This window comes from Panulirus ornatus, chromosome 12 (genome assembly GCF_036320965.1).
Source record: "Panulirus ornatus isolate Po-2019 chromosome 12, ASM3632096v1, whole genome shotgun sequence".
NCBI lineage: Eukaryota > Metazoa > Arthropoda > Malacostraca > Decapoda > Palinuridae > Panulirus > Panulirus ornatus.
Window position 1 is genome coordinate 17553736 of NC_092235.1, and position 18002 is coordinate 17571737.

An 18002-nucleotide genomic window follows, 5' to 3' on the forward strand; every position below is an offset into this window, starting at 1 on the left:
TCTTGCCTTGCCACCCCCTGAAAAAAGAAGAATCATGTCTAAAGTTATGGTTTGTAAAAAAAAATAATTTTGATGCATTAGTTTTCAGATATTTCAACTTCATGTACAATGAACATATTCATAAAATACAAGCCTCCCTAACAGTTGCGTCTCATGATTAATGACGTAAACGTGTACGTCTTGCCAAAAATGTATATTTTTCTCAGTTGCAGGGAAGAGGGACAACCACCTGGTAGAAATATGCCGAAGCAGTGGCATATTTTTGATCTACAAACTGTTTCACTTCAGCTGATATAGCCGTTCTTTTTGGTATCTTATATATCCTCTGATTCAGCTTTGGGTGATTTTGCGTCTGGTGCTCCTCTCTCATTTCTTCGTAATGAATCTATGCCGCCACCTGTTTTTCTTTGCGCACACTCTACCTAATGATTTTTCAGTTTCAAGAGGACAAAGCGTATAGCTTAATGGCGTAGCCCCCTCGAGTCGTAAGGGAGTATTTTCTGAACTGGTTCTAATCTTTGCTTGCCTGTTTCGTTTCATTTTAAAAACCATGACTTCCATTTTGGAAGTATACCTGGATGCAGCCCATTTCTAAGGAAAGCGATCGTTCCAGTCCATCCAATTATTGGCCCATTGCGTTCACTTCCGCTGTTTCCAATGTCTTTGAAACTCGTCTTAACTAACTTTCTGAGACACTTTGAACCCCATATCCTTCTTTCTCTTAACCAATATAGCTTTTAAAAGTGCGAGTTCCACTTGTGATCTTTCCTGTGTGACTCGTCTCCGATTTTCCTGTGTAAGGGATTTTGGTAAATCTTATTTTAGCCCTCGACATCGAAAAAATTGACGGGATGTGGCATAAGTCTTTATAGATTTAATTCCTTTGTTTTTTCTGCTTGTCCGTGTTTCTTATTGCATAGCTTCATCCCTGGCAAGCCCATTGGAATACTTGTTGGTGCCCCTTGTCCTGTCAAGCTGGTATTATTCAGGGCTCTGTCCTATCGCCTACTCACATGTATCCATACAGGAGCGCTTCATCCTCATAACAGATCATTATTACGCTGATGCCTCAGCTCATTTCAGCTCACTTTTCCTTCCTTCCCCTCATTATGAATACTCGTTTTCTTTCTCATACTGATATATATATATATATATATATATATATATATATATATATATATATATATATATATATATATATATACTTTCTCAATTTAGACCTATGTAGCGACACTGAATGGGGAAGCAGTGATCTAGTTAGATTCAATAGTGCTAAGACGCAATATCCGTATATCAAAAGCTTAACCGTCCCTCTGGGTACTCACCGTCCATTACCGATAACTGCATCATGTACGACCTTCCATGAGTATAACATCAACTAACACCGTCTTGGGAACCGTACGTACATGAACGTTTGTTACCGTTTCGCAGCCCCAGAATCGCCGTCTGTGGTTAAGGACTGTACCATCACTCTCAGCATTCAACTGTGACAATGTGCACAAAAGTCTCTGGCTACGTGGTCCACAGGATGAAAAGTAGTTCAAAACTTATTTAGTATTTTTCTTTTCTGAATCTCTCTAGAAAAAATATAATATAGTGTACATATATGCTAACGTAAATCACTGCAAAACAAACAGTGGAAAGTGGGAACATTTGAAAAGTTACGTGAACAATCCAGTGGCCGATTTTTTTCGACTTGAGAGTTTGATTTAGACTGCTAGAGGTTTTCGCTTCCATCTAGTTTAAATTTAGCATCCCTGGTCAGTCTTCACCCCTCAGTGACTCAGTCACCGTAGGCACATATTTTCGAATTTCGAGAGGAACTAGTACAGTAATGGAAATGCAAGTCCTTTCTCATCAGTGAGAATTCTGCTTACCCCTTGCATACCTTAATGATATATATCAGGCACTCGGTGAATTGAATCTGAAGCTTCAGGGGAAAGAAAAAACAGTCATTAACCACACTGAGTACATGCGTGCTTTCATTGCGATGTTTGAACTGTGGAAAAGTGGGTACTGGACATGTGTGTGCATTCCACGTTCTCAGTGAAGCTCTTTGTGATAATCCTGTTGAACTACCTTTGCATAATTATATCAAAGCATTTCCATTCATTGGCAGAAGAGGTAAAGCAATACCTACTTGGAATAAACGTTGACAGTATAGTAATATCCATTACAAGAAGTCCTTTTAAGTGCCAGGTAGATGTATTGCCTGACGGGGTGCAGGAAGAATTCTTGAACTTCACTATTGACCACCACCAAGGACAGGTTTGCAGAGGAAGAACTTTACATTTGAGCGAAGACCAGCAAACTGTATGGGATATTTGGTCGTCTGGCTTTGGGAATTGTACTTTCCAGCTACATGTATCTGTGCAAGTCTGGGTTTTCAAACTATTGGCGATCCAAGAGACAATACCGATCCAAGTTAGACGTAAGACCTAACCTTTGGTGTGTTCTCTCTGCCACTCGACCAAATACACGAAGTCTGGTGGCAGAAAAAGTCAGGTCTGATTAACTGAATGATTCTTTTAAGAATGTTGCACTATTTCAGTTTTTTAAAAAAGAATCTAGGATTTCTATATTATATAACCTTTTCAATAAGACTTACCATTAATGCAAATATTTTTGATGCTGTTCCTGAGTAATAATGGCAGTGATAATAAGATAGCTATATTACATATTTTACCATCAGTAATATCTAGTAAAGGTTTCGATGACATTATTTATTCTTGATTGTGATTGCAGACACAATTTATAATTGCATATATGCCAAAGGTGGTCTACAGGCAGAACTAATGTCCCTAAGTGGCCTTCATAAATAAAAATGGTAAAGGAACCTAGTTTTTGAATTTCAGAGCAGCTACGATCGTAACAATAGTCGCCGAGAGGCACTTTGGTAGATAAATAGCTACGTCTAGATCAGGGGGTTCCCAAACTCTTGGGTCCAAGGCCCTATCACAGACTTATTAAGCTTTCATTGACCTCCAGACACATACTCGGTAAATTATATATATATATATATATATATATATATATATATATATATATATATTTTATTTTATTTATTTATTATACTTTGTCGCTGTCTCCCGCGTTTGCGAGGTAGCGCAAGGAAACAGACGAAAGAAATGGCCCAACCCACCCCCATACACATGTATATACATACGTCCACACACGCAAATATACATACCTGCACAGCTTTCCATGGTTTACCCCAGACGCTTCACATGCCTTGATTCAATCCACTGACAGCACGTCAACCCAGGTATACCACATCGATCCAATTCACTCTATTCCTTGCCCTCCTTTCACCCTCCTGCATGTTCAGGCCCCGATCACACAAAATCTTTTTCACTCCATCTTTCCACCTCCAATTTGGTCTCCCTCTTCTCCTCGTTCCCTCCACCTCCGACACATATATCCTCTTGGTCAATCTTTCCTCACTCATCCTCTCCATGTGCCCAAACCACTCCAAAACACCCTCTTCTGCTCTCTCAACCACGCTCTTTTTATTTCCACACATCTCTCTTACCCTTACGTTACTCACTCGATCAAACCACCTCACACCACACATTGTCCTCAAACATCTCATTTCCAGCACATCCATCCTCCTGCGCACAACTCTATCCATAGCCCACGCCTCGCAACCATACAACATTGTTGGAACCACTATTCCTTCAAACATACCCATTTTTGCTTTCCGAGATAATGTTCTCGACTTCCACACATTCTTCAAGGCCCCCAGAATTTTCGCCCCCTCCCCCACCCTATGATCCACTTCCGCTTCCATGGTTCCATCCGCTGCCAGATCCACTCCCAGATATCTAAAACACTTCACTTCCTCCAGTTTTTCTCCATTCAAACTCACCTCCCAATTGACTTGACCCTCAACCCTACTGTACCTAATAACCTTGCTCTTATTCACATTTACTCTTAACTTTCTTCTTCCACACACTTTCCCAAACTCAGTCACCAGCTTCTGCAGTTTCTCACATGAATCAGCCACCAGCGCTGTATCATCAGCGAACAACAACTGACTCACTTCCCAAGCTCTCTCATCCCCAACAGACTTCATACTTGCCCCTCTTTCCAAAACTCTTGCATTTACCTCCCTAACAACCCCATCCATAAACAAATTAAACAACCATGGAGACATCACACACCCCTGCCGCAAACCTACATTCACTGAGAACCAATCACTTTCCTCTCTTCCTACACGTACACATGCCTTACATCCTCGATAAAAACTTTTCACTGCTTCTAACAACTTTCCTCCCACACCATATATTCTTAATACCTTCCACAGAGCATCTCTATCAACTCTATCATATGCCTTCTCCAGATCCATAAATGCTACATACAAATCCATTTGCTTTTCTAAGTATTTCTCACATACATTCTTCAAAGCAAACACCTGATCCACACATCCTCTACCACTTCTGAAACCACACTGCTCTTCCCCAATCTGATGCTCTGTACATGCCTTCACCCTCTCAATCAATACCCTCCCATATAATTTACCAGGAATACTCAACAAACTTATACCTCTGTAATTTGAGCACTCACTCTTATCCCCTTTGCCTTTGTACAATGGCACTATGCACGCATTCCGCCAATCCTCAGGCACCATATATATATATATGGGGGTGGGTTGGGCCATTTCTTTCGTGTTTCCTTGCGCTCCCTCGCAAACGCAGGAGACAGCGACAAAGCAAACTAAATAAATAAATATATATATATATATATTTATTTATTATAAATATATATATATTTATAAATAAATATATATATATTTATTTATTTATTTAGTTTGCTTTGTCGCTGTCTCCTGCGTTTGCGAGGGAGCGCAAGGAAACACGAAAGAAATGGCCCAACCCACCCCCATACACATGTATATACATAAACGTCCACACACGCAAATATACATACCTATGCATCTCAATGTACACATATATATACACACACAGACATATATACACATGTACATAATTCATACTGTCTGCCTTTATTTATTCCCATCGCCACCTCGCCACACATGGAATAACATCCCCCTCCCCCTCATGTGTGCGAGGTAGCGCTAGGAAGACAACAAAGACTCCATTCGTTCACACTCGGTCTCTAGCTGTCATGTAACAATGCCCGAAACCACGGCTCCCTTTCCACATCCAGGCCCCACAGAACTTTCCATGGTTTACCCCAGATTCACACGCCCTGGTTCAATCCATTGACAGCACGTCGACCCCGGTATACCACATCGTTCCAATTCACTCTATTCCTTGCACGCCTTTCACCCTCCTGCATGTTCAGGCCCTGATCACTCAAAATCTTTTTCACTCCATCTTTCCACTCCCAATTTGGTCTCTCACTTCTCGTTCCCTCCACCTCTGACACATATATCCTCTTGGCCAATCTTTCCTCACTCATTCTCTCCATGTGACCAAACCATTTCAAAACATCCTCTTCTGCTCTCTCAACCACAGTCTTTTTATTACCACACATCTATCTTACCCTATTATTACTTACTTGATCAAACCACCTCACACCACATATTTTCCTCATACATCTCATTTCCAGCACATCCACCCTCCGCACAACTCTATCCAAAGCCCATGCCTCGTAACCACATAACATTGTTGGAACCACTATTCCTTCAAACGTACCCATTTTTGCTTTCAGCGATAATGGTCTCGACTTCCACACATTTTTCAATGCTCCCAGAACTTTCGCCCCCTCCCCCACCCTATGATTCACTTCCGCTTCCATGGTTCCATCCGCTGCCAAATCCACTCCCAGATATCTTAAACACTTCACTTCCTCCAGCTTTTCTCCATTCAAACTTACCTCCCAATTGACTTGTCCCTCAACCCTACTGTACCTAATAACCTTGCTCTTATTCACATTTACTCTCAGCTTTCTTCTTTCACACACTTTACCAAACTCAGTCACCAGCTTCTGCAGTTTCTCACACAATTCAGCCACCAGTGCTGTAACATCAGCGAACAACAACTGAGTCACTTCCCAAGCTCTCTCATCCACAACAGACTGCATACTTGCCCCTCTTTCCAAAACTTTTGCATTTACCTCCCTAACAACCCCATCCATAAACAAATTAAACAACCATGGAGACATCACACACCCCTGCAGCAAACCTGTATTCACTGAGAATCAATCACTTTCCTCTCTTCCTACCTGTACACATGCCTTACATCCTCGATAAAAACTTTTCACTGCTTCAAACAACTTGCCTTCCACACCATATATTCTTAATACCTTCTAAAGAGCATCTCTATCAACTCTATCATATGCCTTCTCCAGATCCATAATTGCCACATACAAGTTCATGCCTTCACCCTCTCAATCAATACCCTCCCATATAATTTCCCAGGAATACTCAACAACTTATACCTCTGTAATTTGAGCACTCACTTTTATCCCCTTTGCCTTTGTACAGTGGCAGTATGCAAGCATTCCGCCAATCCTCAGGCATCTCACCATGAGACATACATACATTAAATAACCTTACCAACCAGTCAACAATACAGTCACCCCCTTTTTTATTAAATTCTACTGTAATATCATCCAAACCCGCTGCCTTGCCGGCTTTCATCTTCCGCAAAGCTTTTACTACTTCTTCTCTGTTTACCAAATCATTTTCCTTATCCCTCTCACTTTGCGCACCACCTCGAGCAAAACACCCTATATCTGCCACTCTATCATCAAACACATTTAACAAACCTTCATAATACTCACTCCATCTCCTTCTTACATCACTATTACTTGTTATTACCTCCCCATTATCCCCCTTCACTGAAGTTCCCATTTGGTCCCTTGTCTTACGCACTTTGTTTACCTCCTTCCAAAACATCTTTTTGTTCTCCCTAAAATTTAATGATATTCTCACCCCAACTCTCTTTGCCCTCTTTTTCACCTCTTGCACCTTTCTCTTGACCTCCTGCCTCTTTGTTTTATACATCTCCCACTCATTTACATTATTTCCCTGCAAAAATCATCCAAATGCCTCTGTCTTCTCTTTCACTACTAATCTTACTTCTTCATCTCACCACTCACTACCCTTTCTAATCAACCCACCTCCCACACTTCTAATGCCACAAGCATCTTTTGTGCAAGCCATCACTGCTTCCCTAAATACATGTCATTCCTCCCCCACTCCCCTCACCTCCTTAGTTCTCACCTTTTTCCATTCTGTACTCAGTCTCTCCTGGTACTTCCTCACGCACGTCTCCTTCCCAAGCTCACTTACTTTCACCACTCTTTTCACCCCAACATTCTCTCTTCTCTTCTGAAAACCTCTACAAATCTTCACCTTCGCCTCCACAAGATAATGATCAGACATCCCTCCAGTTGCACCTCTCAGCACATTAACATCCAAAACTTTCTCTTTCATGTGCCTATCAATGAACACGTAATCCAGTAACACTCTCTGGCCATTTCTCCTATTTACATATGTATACTTATGTATATCTCTCTTTTTAAACCAGGTATTCCTAATCAACAGTCCTTTTTCAGCACATAAATCTACAAGCTCTTCACCATTTCCATTTACAACACTGAACACCCCATGTACACCAATTATTCCCTCAACTGCCACATTACTCACCTTTGCATTCAAATCACCCATCACTATAACCCAGTCTCATGCATCAAAACTACTAACACACTCACTCAGCTGCTCCCAAAACACTTGCCTCTCATGATCTTTCTTCTCATGCCTGGGTGCATATGCACCAATAATCACCCATCTCTCTCTATCAACTTTCCGTTTTACCCATATCAATCTAGAGTTTACTTTCTTACACTCTATCACATACTCCCACCACTCCTGTTTCAGGAGTAGTGCTACTCCTTCCCTTGCTCATGTCCTCTCACTAACCCCTGACTTTACTCCCAAGACATTCCCAAAACACTCCTCTCCTTTACCCTTGAGCTTCGTCTTACTCAGAGCCAAAACATCCAGGTTTCTTTCCTCAAACATACTACCTATCTCTCCTTTTTTCTCATCTTGGTTACATCCACACACATTTAGACATTTGTCGCTGTCTTCCCTGTTAGTGAGGTAGCGCAAGGAAACAGAGAAAAGAATGGCTCAACCCACCCACATACACATGTATATACATACATGTCCACACATGCACATATACATACCTATATATCTCAACGTATACATAAATATACATGCACACACATATACATATATACACATGTACATAATTCATACTGTCTCTCCTTATTCATTCCCGTCGCCACCCCACCACACATGAAATGACAACCCTCTCCCCCCGCATGTGCGCGAGGTAGGGTTGCCTTGCCGTTTCCCATCAACGAGGCAGCACTAGGAAACAGGTGAAGAATGGCCCATCCACACATATACACATGTATATAAATAAACGCCCACAGACGCACGTACACATTTGCATATATACATATTCATATTTGATTGCCTTCATCCATTCTTGTCGCTATCCTGTTCCTCAGGAAACAGCATCGCTACCCCCTGCTTCAGCGAGGTAGCGCCAGGAAAACAAGACAAAAAAAAGGCCACATTTGTTCACCCAGTATCTAAATGACGTGTGTTATGCACCGAAACCTCAGCTCCCTATCCATATCCAGGCTCCACAGAACTTTCCATGGTTTACCCTAGACGTTTCACTTGCCCTGTTTCAGTCCATTGACACATATATCCTCTGTGTCAATCTTTCCTCACTCATTCTCTCCATATGTCCAAACCATTTCAAACCTCTTCTGCTCTCTCAACCACATAATTGAACAAAGAAAATTGAAAAGAATGAAACTAGCTAATGGAAAATAGTTATTGATTGAGTTTACAACTGGCCAAATGATATTAAGTCATCCATGTTATTATATGAAGGATAGAAACTTGCTTTGCCTTTCCTTTATTTCATATATGATTAATGATTTAAACTTTTAAAGTTTTTTGATCCCTGGAATTTTATTGAACACCTGTCGAACCCCCAGACATGACCACTTTGGGAACCACTAATTTAGAAAATACATTAGCCAACATAATGTGTTCGTTTAATCATGAAGGTAATTAGGACAATTATGGAATGGGTACTATTTAAATCACTTGAATCTGAAAGCTCAGATTGCACACCCTTTGCAAGAAAATGAATATATTAATTAGGGCCAGTGAGATGGTCAATAAAGGCCACATCGAGGGCTATGAAAGAAAGTTAAGTATTATTATCAGCTGAATCAGTTATTCAAACTTCCTGATAGAAGTGTGAAAAATGGTTTAGATTTTTTTTTTATCACTATCACACTCAGGGATGCCAGAGTAAAACAAGGGAAAAAAACATCAGAAAGTAATTAAGACCAGAAAGACACTACTGAAGCATAAGATAACTTCATACAAAAGATACAACTTAGATTTGGTAGTCAATCCAAATCTTTATATCATTAAGTTTTCCAAACCAAAAGTGCCAGATCTTGAAATGCTCAATTTATAGGAAGAAATATTAAAATATTTCCCCATTTCCTTCAAGTTAACTAATGAAGTTGCAAGGATGACTAAGCCCCTATGTCACAGGACCAGCCCTTAAACCTGTTGCCACTAGGTTGAAAAGATGCTTTGGTTGCTGCCCTAAAGAGGTATACAAACAAGAATAATGTTAAACTTTTCTGCCATCTGTTGTTATACATGTTTGTATTTTTTTTTTTTTTTTTTTTTTTTTTTTCAAACTATTCGCCATTTCCCGCATTAGCGAGGTAGCGTTAAGAACAGAGGACTGGGCCTTTTTTGGAATTTCCTCACCTGGCTCCCTCTGTTCCTTCTTTTGGGAAAAAAAAAAAAAAAAAGGAGAGGGGAGGATTTCCAGCCCCCCACTCCCTCCCCTTTTAGTCGCCTTCTATGACACGCAGGGAATACGTGGGAAGTATTCTTAATCCCCTATCCCCAGGGATAACATGTTTGTATTATCAACATATTTTAATGATTCCAGTTTGTTGTTAGAAACATATGCAATACAGGAGCAATGCGATGGAGCCAACTTGCTTCTGCAAGATGTGATACAAGATAATCTTTTACACTGAAGGGAAATTTTGACATTCTCAAAGCTACATGAATACAAATATTCAGAAGACAAGGTGGTTAAGGCATCTTGGATGCTGTCTAGCCCCTTTCCAAACCAAGGATAAGGGAGTACTGAGATTAACTTCAACCAGTCTTGTTTGTTCTATGAAGTAGGAGGTTGCTGTGAATCAATACAGTAGCCCAAAGTTGCTGAAAAGGGTAACTACAACCAGTTCTCTAATGAAGCCTTCTAATGACTCCCAGTTAAGTACCAAAGGCATTACAAGACTGTGCCTTAATGTTAATGTGTATTTTGCCACCAGTGAATGCACTTATTGCTGAAGTTGCTTAGTTGGTGAAGAGGAAGCATATGAAGAATATGAGGATACAATAAAAGTGAAAATCACTTGTCAGATGTAATAGGGTTGTTGGAAGGTGTACTACCCATGCTATATGCCAGTTACACATGGTTTTTTCAGTTAAGTGTAGATAATTTGATGCAGAAGGGTAAATTGTATTTAGTATACATAGCTAGGGAAAGACTGAGTTTAATATTATGTCATTGTGGTTGATTAATAGAATGATGATTACCAAAGCAACATGGGAATATGAAAAAACTGGTTTTGAAGCTTGGATGAGGTTAACTGCAAGCTAAACTGTAACACTTTTAGGGAAACCAATCACATTATTTTCTACCTCTCCCAGAGGGAAGGGGTACTTTTTGTTGAATTAAGAAATCAGTTTCAGAATTAATAGTAGATTTTGGTTAGGGTAAATAGCAATAACTTTAAGTAATAGGAAAGAGGATATCAGTATGTTTTGTTGGTAATGGATGTGTAGTGTTTTAATATTTCTTTTTTCTTCAGAGTATGATGGCACAAGAATGTGACAGTGAGAAAACTCCCAATAAAAATGATGGATTGGATGCACTAGTGAATAGCAGTAGTTTTGAAAATACTCCTGGTTCTTCAGAAGGAAAGGCCAGATATGAGGATCGCACTGTACAAGTATCAGTATCTCATCATATGGATTGTCTTTTGTCTGCAATTGCCTCATCTCGACATGATGTAAGATAATGAATTTTCAAGAGTTGTACAGTTATCTCAACATTACCATGATAATAGATGGGATATCTGAATATAAGTAGGTATCTGTCTGACTGGGAATAAATAACAATTTGATGAGATGAAGCACTACCAATCCCAGAGGAATGAAAGGCGGAAGTTGAGAGCAAATTACTGTAGGGAAAAGAGTTGTAGGTAGATCCTTTGAGCTGTGAGGAATGGTAAAAAGTTTATTATAGTGTGTAAGAAACCTTTAACGATAAATTGTTCCATCATTTGTATGTAGATATAAGAGTGGCATTGTAGAGATGGATGAAACAATATATTGATGATGAAAGGTGTATGTGGTTGTGTTTTTATCAGAAAAAGCGAAGTTCTTGCTCACTCTAAAATTTTTTACAGGGACCCCTGTTCACAAATATCCTGTGGGGGATTGGTGTCTAGATCAGTGGCCTTACAAACTGTGATATACTACTGCTAAACATAGCTAACATCACTTTCAAACTGTATTTCATTTCAGAGCAAATCTCTAGACAGGTAGTTATTCCTAAACACCTTCAGTTATCTCAGGTTGTGGCATAAGCAAAATGCTTAGCCGCAGAGAACATGAGACTATCTGAACATTCCCCTCTAAGGTCTAAACATAAACTGAATCTACTCTCAGTCAGCTTAAAAGAACCCTCTCTCCACCCGCAACCTTTAAGTCTGTTTTGAAGAATGTGAGTGTACTTATGCAGCTTTGACAGATGGCACTTAAATTTTTTTTTTTTTTTTTTTTATACTTTGTCGCTGTCTCCCGCGTTTGCGAGGTAGCGCAAGGAAACAGACGAAAGAAATGGCCCAACCCCCCCCATACACATGTACATACACACGTCCACACACGCAAATATACATACCTACACAGCTTTCCATGGTTTACCCCAGACGCTTCACATGCCTTGATTCAATTCACTGACAGCACGTCAACCCCTGTATACCACATCGCTCCAATTCACTCTATTCCTTGCCCTCCTTTCACCCTCCTGCATGTTCAGGCCCCGATCACACAAAATCCTTTTCACTCCATCTTTCCACCTCCAATTTGGTCTCCCTCTTCTCCTCGTTCCCTCCACCTCCGACACATATATCCTCTTGGTCAATCTTTCCTCACTCATTCTCTCCATGTGCCCAAACCATTTCAAAACACCCTCTTCTGCTCTCTCCACCACGCTCTTTTTATTTCCACACATCTCTCTTACCCTTACGTTACTTACTCGATCAAACCACCTCACACCACACATTGTCCTCAAACATCTCATTTCCAGCACATCCATCCTCCTACGCACAACTCTATCCATAGCCCACGCCTCGCAACCATACAACATTGTTGGAACTACTATTCCTTCAAACATACCCATTTTTGCTTTCCGGGATAATGTTCTCGACTTCCACACATTTTTCAAGGCTCCCAAAATTTTCGCCCCCTCCCCCACCCTATGATCCACTTCCGCTTCCATGGTTCCATCCGCTGACAGATCCACTCCCAGATATCTAAAACACTTCACTTCCTCCAGCCTCTCACCATTCAAACTCACCTCCCAATTGACTTGACCCTCAACCCTACTGTACCTAATAACCTTGCTCTTATTGACATTTACTCTTAACTTTCTTCTTCCACACACTTTACCAAACTCCGTCACCAGCTTCTGCAGTTTCTCACATGAATCCGCCACCAGCGCTGTATCATCAGCGAACAACAACTGACTCACTTCCCAAGCTCTCTCATCCCCAACAGACTTCATACTTGCCCCTCTTTCCAAAACTCTTGCATTTACCTCCCTAACAACCCCATCCATAAACAAATTAAACAACCATGGAGACATCACACACCCCTGCCGCAAACCTACATTCACTGAGAACCAATCACTTTCCTCTCTTCCTACACGTACACATGCCTTACATCCTCGATAAAAACTTTTCACTGCTTCTAACAACTTGCCTCCCACACCATATATTCTTAATACCTTCCACAGAGCATCTCTATCAACTCTATCATATGCCTTCTCCAGATCCATAAATGCTACATACAAATCCATTTGCTTTTCTAAGTATTTCTCACATACATTCTTCAAAGCAAACACCTGATCCACACATCCTCTACCACTTCTGAAACCACACTGCTCTTCCCCAATCTGATGCTCTGTACATGCCTTCACCCTCTCAATCAATACCCTCCCATATAATTTACCAGGAATACTCAACAAACTTATACCTCTGTAATTTGAGCACTCACTCTTATCCCCTTTGCCTTTGTACAATGGCACTATGCACGCATTCCGCCAATCCTCAGGCACCTCACCATGAGTCATACATACATTAAATAACCTTACCAACCAGTCAACAATACAGTCACCCCCTTTTTTAATAAATTCCACTGCAATACCATCCAAACCTGCTGCCTTGCCGGCTTTCATCTTCCGCAAAGCTTTTACTACCTCTTCTCTGTTTACCAAATCATTTTCCCTAACCCTCTCACTTTGCACACCACCTCGACCCAAACACCCTATATCTGCCACTCTGTCATCAGACACATTCAACAAACCTTCAAAATACTCATTCCATCTCCTTCTCACATCACCACTACTTGTTATCACCTCCCCATTTACGCCCTTCACTGAAGTTCCCATTTGCTCCCTTGTCTTACGCACCCTATTTACCTCCTTCCAGAACATCTTTTTATTCTCCCTAAAATTTACTGATAGTCTCTCACCCCAACTCTCATTTGCCCTTTTTTTCACCTCTTGCACCTTTCTCTTGACCTCCTGTCTCTTTCTTTTATACTTCTCCCACTCAATTGCATTTTTTCCCTGCAAAAATCGTCCAAATGCCTCTCTCTTCTCTTTCACTAATACTCTTACTTCTTCATCCCACCACTCACTACCCTTTCTAAACAGCCCACCTCCCACTCTTCTCATGCCACAAGCATCTTTTGCGCAATCCATCACTGATTCCCTAAATACATCCCATTCCTCCCCCACTCCCCTTACTTCCATTGTTCTCACCTTTTTCCATTCTGTACACAGTCTCTCCTGATACTTCTTCACACAGGTCTCCTTCCCAAGCTCACTTACTCTCACCACCTTCTTCACCCCAACATTCACTCTTCTTTTCTGAAAACCCATACTAATCTTCACCTTAGCCTCCACAAGATAATGATCAGACATCCCTCCAGTTGCACCTCTCAGCACATTGACATCCAAAAGTCTCTCTTTCGCACGCCTGTCAATTAACACGTAATCCAATAACGCTCTCTGGCCATCTCTCCTACTTACATAAGTATACTTATGTATATCTCGCTTTTTAAACCAGGTATTCCCAATCATCAGTCCTTTTTCAGCACATAAATCTACAAGCTCTTCACCATTTCCATTTACAACACTGAACACCCCATGCATACCAATTATTCCCTCAACTGCCACATTACTCACCTTTGCATTCAAATCACCCATCACTATAACCCGGTCTCGTGCATCAAAACCGCTAACACACTCATTTAGCTGCTCCCAAAACACTTGCCTCTCATGATCTTTCTTCTCATGCCCAGGTGCATATGCACCAATAATCACCCACCTCTCTCCATCAACTTTCAATTTTACCCATATTAATCGAGAATTTACTTTCTTACATTCTATGACATACTCCCACAACTCCTGTTTCAGGAGTATTGCTACTCCTTCCCTTGCTCTTGTCCTCTCACTAACCCCTGACTTCACTCCCCAGACATTTCCAAACCACTCTTCCCCTTTACCCTTGAGCTTCGTTTCACTCAGAGCCAAAACATCCAGGTTCCTTTCCTCAAACATACTACCTATCTCTCCTTTTTTCACATCTTGGTTACATCCACACACATTTAGGCACCCCACTCTGAGCCTTCGAGGAGGATGAGCACTCCCCGCGTGACTCCTTCTTCTGTTTCCCATTTTAGAAAGTTAATACAAGGAGGGGAGGATTTCCGGCCCCCCGCTCCCGGCACTTAAATATGTATGCTAAAGGCAATAAGTATTAAAAGTTTTATAGTTTTGAGGATGAGCGGTGTAGATATAAAAACCTTTGAAGTACAACAGTCATACTTTCTTTCCTACTACAGGACCTCTTCTGTGGGGCTCCTGAAGTGCTCTGAAAGGAAAGCAGGTGAGGAATAGGTGTTTAGGGAAGCATTGCTAGTATGTGCTAGAGAAGTATATTGCATGCAGAAGTTGAGAGGAAGGCAAAGGAGAAAGGGTAATCAGTGGTGGGATGATGAAGTAAAGTTTCTAGTGAAAGAAAAAAAGAGAGGTGTATAGGCAGTACACAAGGGAAGGAGTGAGGGGTTTGGAAAATATACAAGAGAAAGCTGGAAGAGGTGAAGAGAAAGTTACAAGGGCTGAAATAGAGGGCAAAAGAGAGTTGGGGTGAGCATGAACAAACCTAAGTGAAAATAAGATTTTTTGGAAGAAGGATAGTAGTATGAGCAAAACAAGAGAATGATTATAACATCAATGAGTGGGGCAAATGGGGAAGAGGTAACAGGTATTGATGAGGTGAAGGATTGTTGAATGCATTTGATGATGGGATGGCAGATGTAGGTAGTTTAGGTGAAAAAAAAAAGTTAATGAAAAATGTGCATTATATGAAGTGTGGTATGGTGGCTTGAGTGGATGGTATTGCAGATGAATTGCTACAGAAAGTAGGTGACTATGTTGTTGATTGGTTAGTTAGGATTTTAGTGTATGTATTGATCATAGTGAAGTACCTGAGGATCGATGGAATGTCTGTATAGTACCATTGTATAAAGGCAAGGAGGACAAAGGTGATTGGTGTTTGAGAGGGTGGAAGCACATATGGAACATCAGACTAGGAAGGAATTGTGGTTTCACAAGCGTTAGAGGAGTGTGGATCAGGTATAGACTTCATGTATTGTATGGACTTATGTGGTGTAATGGTTAGAGATCCTAAACTAGGTGCATTCAGGACCACCAGAGTTGAGCACATGGGTTCAAATCTTGGTTGTGATATATGGTCCACAGTCAACCTGGCTGTTCATTCACTCCTACAGATTGGTCAATAAAGTGGGTACCTGGCTCAGGCTGTGGTATATATATATATATATATATATATATATATATATATATATATATATATATATATATATATATATATGTGATAGAATGTAAGAAAGTAAATTCCCGATTAATATGGGTAAAATTGAAAGTTGATGGAGAGAGGTGGGTGATTATTGGTGCATATGCACCTGGGCATGAGAAGAAAGATCATGAGAGGCAAGTGTTTTGGGAGCAGCTAAATGAGTGTGTTAGCGGTTTTGATGCACGAGACCGGGTTATAGTGATGGGTGATTTGAATGCAAAGGTGAGTAATGTGGCAGTTGAGGGAATAATTGGTATGCATGGGGTGTTCAGTGTTGTAAATGGAAATGGTGAAGAGCTTGTAGATTTATGTGCTGAAAAAGGACTGATGATTGGGAATACCTGGTTTAAAAAGCGAGATATACATAAGTATACTTATGTAAGTAGGAGAGATGGCCAGAGAGCGTTATTGGATTACGTGTTAATTGACAGGCGTGCGAAAGAGAGACTTTTGGATGTCAATGTGCTGAGAGGTGCAACTGGAGGGATGTCTGATCATTATCTTGTGGAGGCTAAGGTGAAGATTAGTATGGGTTTTCAGAAAAGAAGAGTGAATGTTGGGGTGAAGAAGGTGGTGAGAGTAAGTGAGCTTGGGAAGGAGACCTGTGTGAAGAAGTATCAGGAGAGACTGTGTACAGAATGGAAAAAGGTGAGAACAATGGAAGTAAGGGGAGTGGGGGAGGAATGGGATGTATTTAGGGAATCAGTGATGGATTGCGCAAAAGATGCTTGTGGCATGAGAAGAGTGGGAGGTGGGCTGTTTAGAAAGGGTAGTGAGTGGTGGGATGAAGAAGTAAGAGTATTAGTGAAAGAGAAGAGAGAGGCATTTGGACGATTTTTGCAGGGAAAAAATGCAATTGAGTGGGAGAAGTATAAAAGAAAGAGACAGGAGGTCAAGAGAAAGGTGCAAGAGGTGAAAAAAAGGGCAAATGAGAGTTGGGGTGAGAGACTATCAGTAAATTTTAGGGAGAATAAAAAGATGTTCTGGAAGGAGGTAAATAGGGTGCGTAAGACAAGGGAGCAAATGGGAACTTCAGTGAAGGGCGTAAATGGGGAGGTGATAACAAGTAGTGGTGATGTGAGAAGGAGATGGAATGAGTATTTTGAAGGTCTGTTGAATGTGTCTGATGACAGAGTGGCAGATATAGGGTGTTTGGGTCGAGGTGGTGTGCAAAGTGAGAGGGTTAGGGAAAATGATTTGGTAAACAGAGAAGAGGTAGTAAAAGCTTTGCGGAAGATGAAAGCCGGCAAGGCAGCAGGTTTGGATGGTATTGCAGTGGAATTTATTAAAAAAGGGGGTGACTGTATTGTTGACTGGTTGGTAAGGTTATTTAATGTATGTTTGACTCATGGTGAGGTGCCTGAGGATTGGCGGAATGCGTGCATAGTGCCATTGTACAAAGGCAAAGGGGATAAGAGTGAGTGCTCAAATTACAGAGGTATAAGTTTGTTGAGTATTCCTGGTAAATTATATGGGAGGGTATTGATTGAGAGGGTGAAGGCATGTACAGAGCATCAGATTGGGGAAGAGCAGTGTGGTTTCAGAAGTGGGAGAGGATGTGTGGATCAGGTGTTTGCTTTGAAGAATGTATGTGAGAAATACTTAGAAAAGCAAATGGATTTGTATGTAGCATTTATGGATCTGGAGAAGGCATATGATAGAGTTGATAGAGATGCTCTGTGGAAGGTATTAAGAATATATGGTGTGGGAGGCAAGTTGTTAGA

At 40.9% G+C, this 18002-nt stretch overlaps 1 protein-coding gene across 3 annotated transcripts in view; it reads left to right on the forward strand.

Moving 5' to 3' along the window:
• LOC139751808 (uncharacterized) overlaps positions 1-18002 on the forward strand; it is an 88872-nt gene that overhangs the window by 6050 nt on the left and 64820 nt on the right. For all 3 annotated transcript variants that reach the window (XM_071667392.1, XM_071667393.1, XM_071667394.1), the window contains exon 2: positions 10918-11118. In XM_071667392.1, the coding sequence (XP_071523493.1) occupies positions 10921-11118 (198 nt within the window). In that variant the 5' untranslated portion in view covers positions 10918-10920. The remainder of the gene's footprint in view (positions 1-10917; positions 11119-18002) is intronic.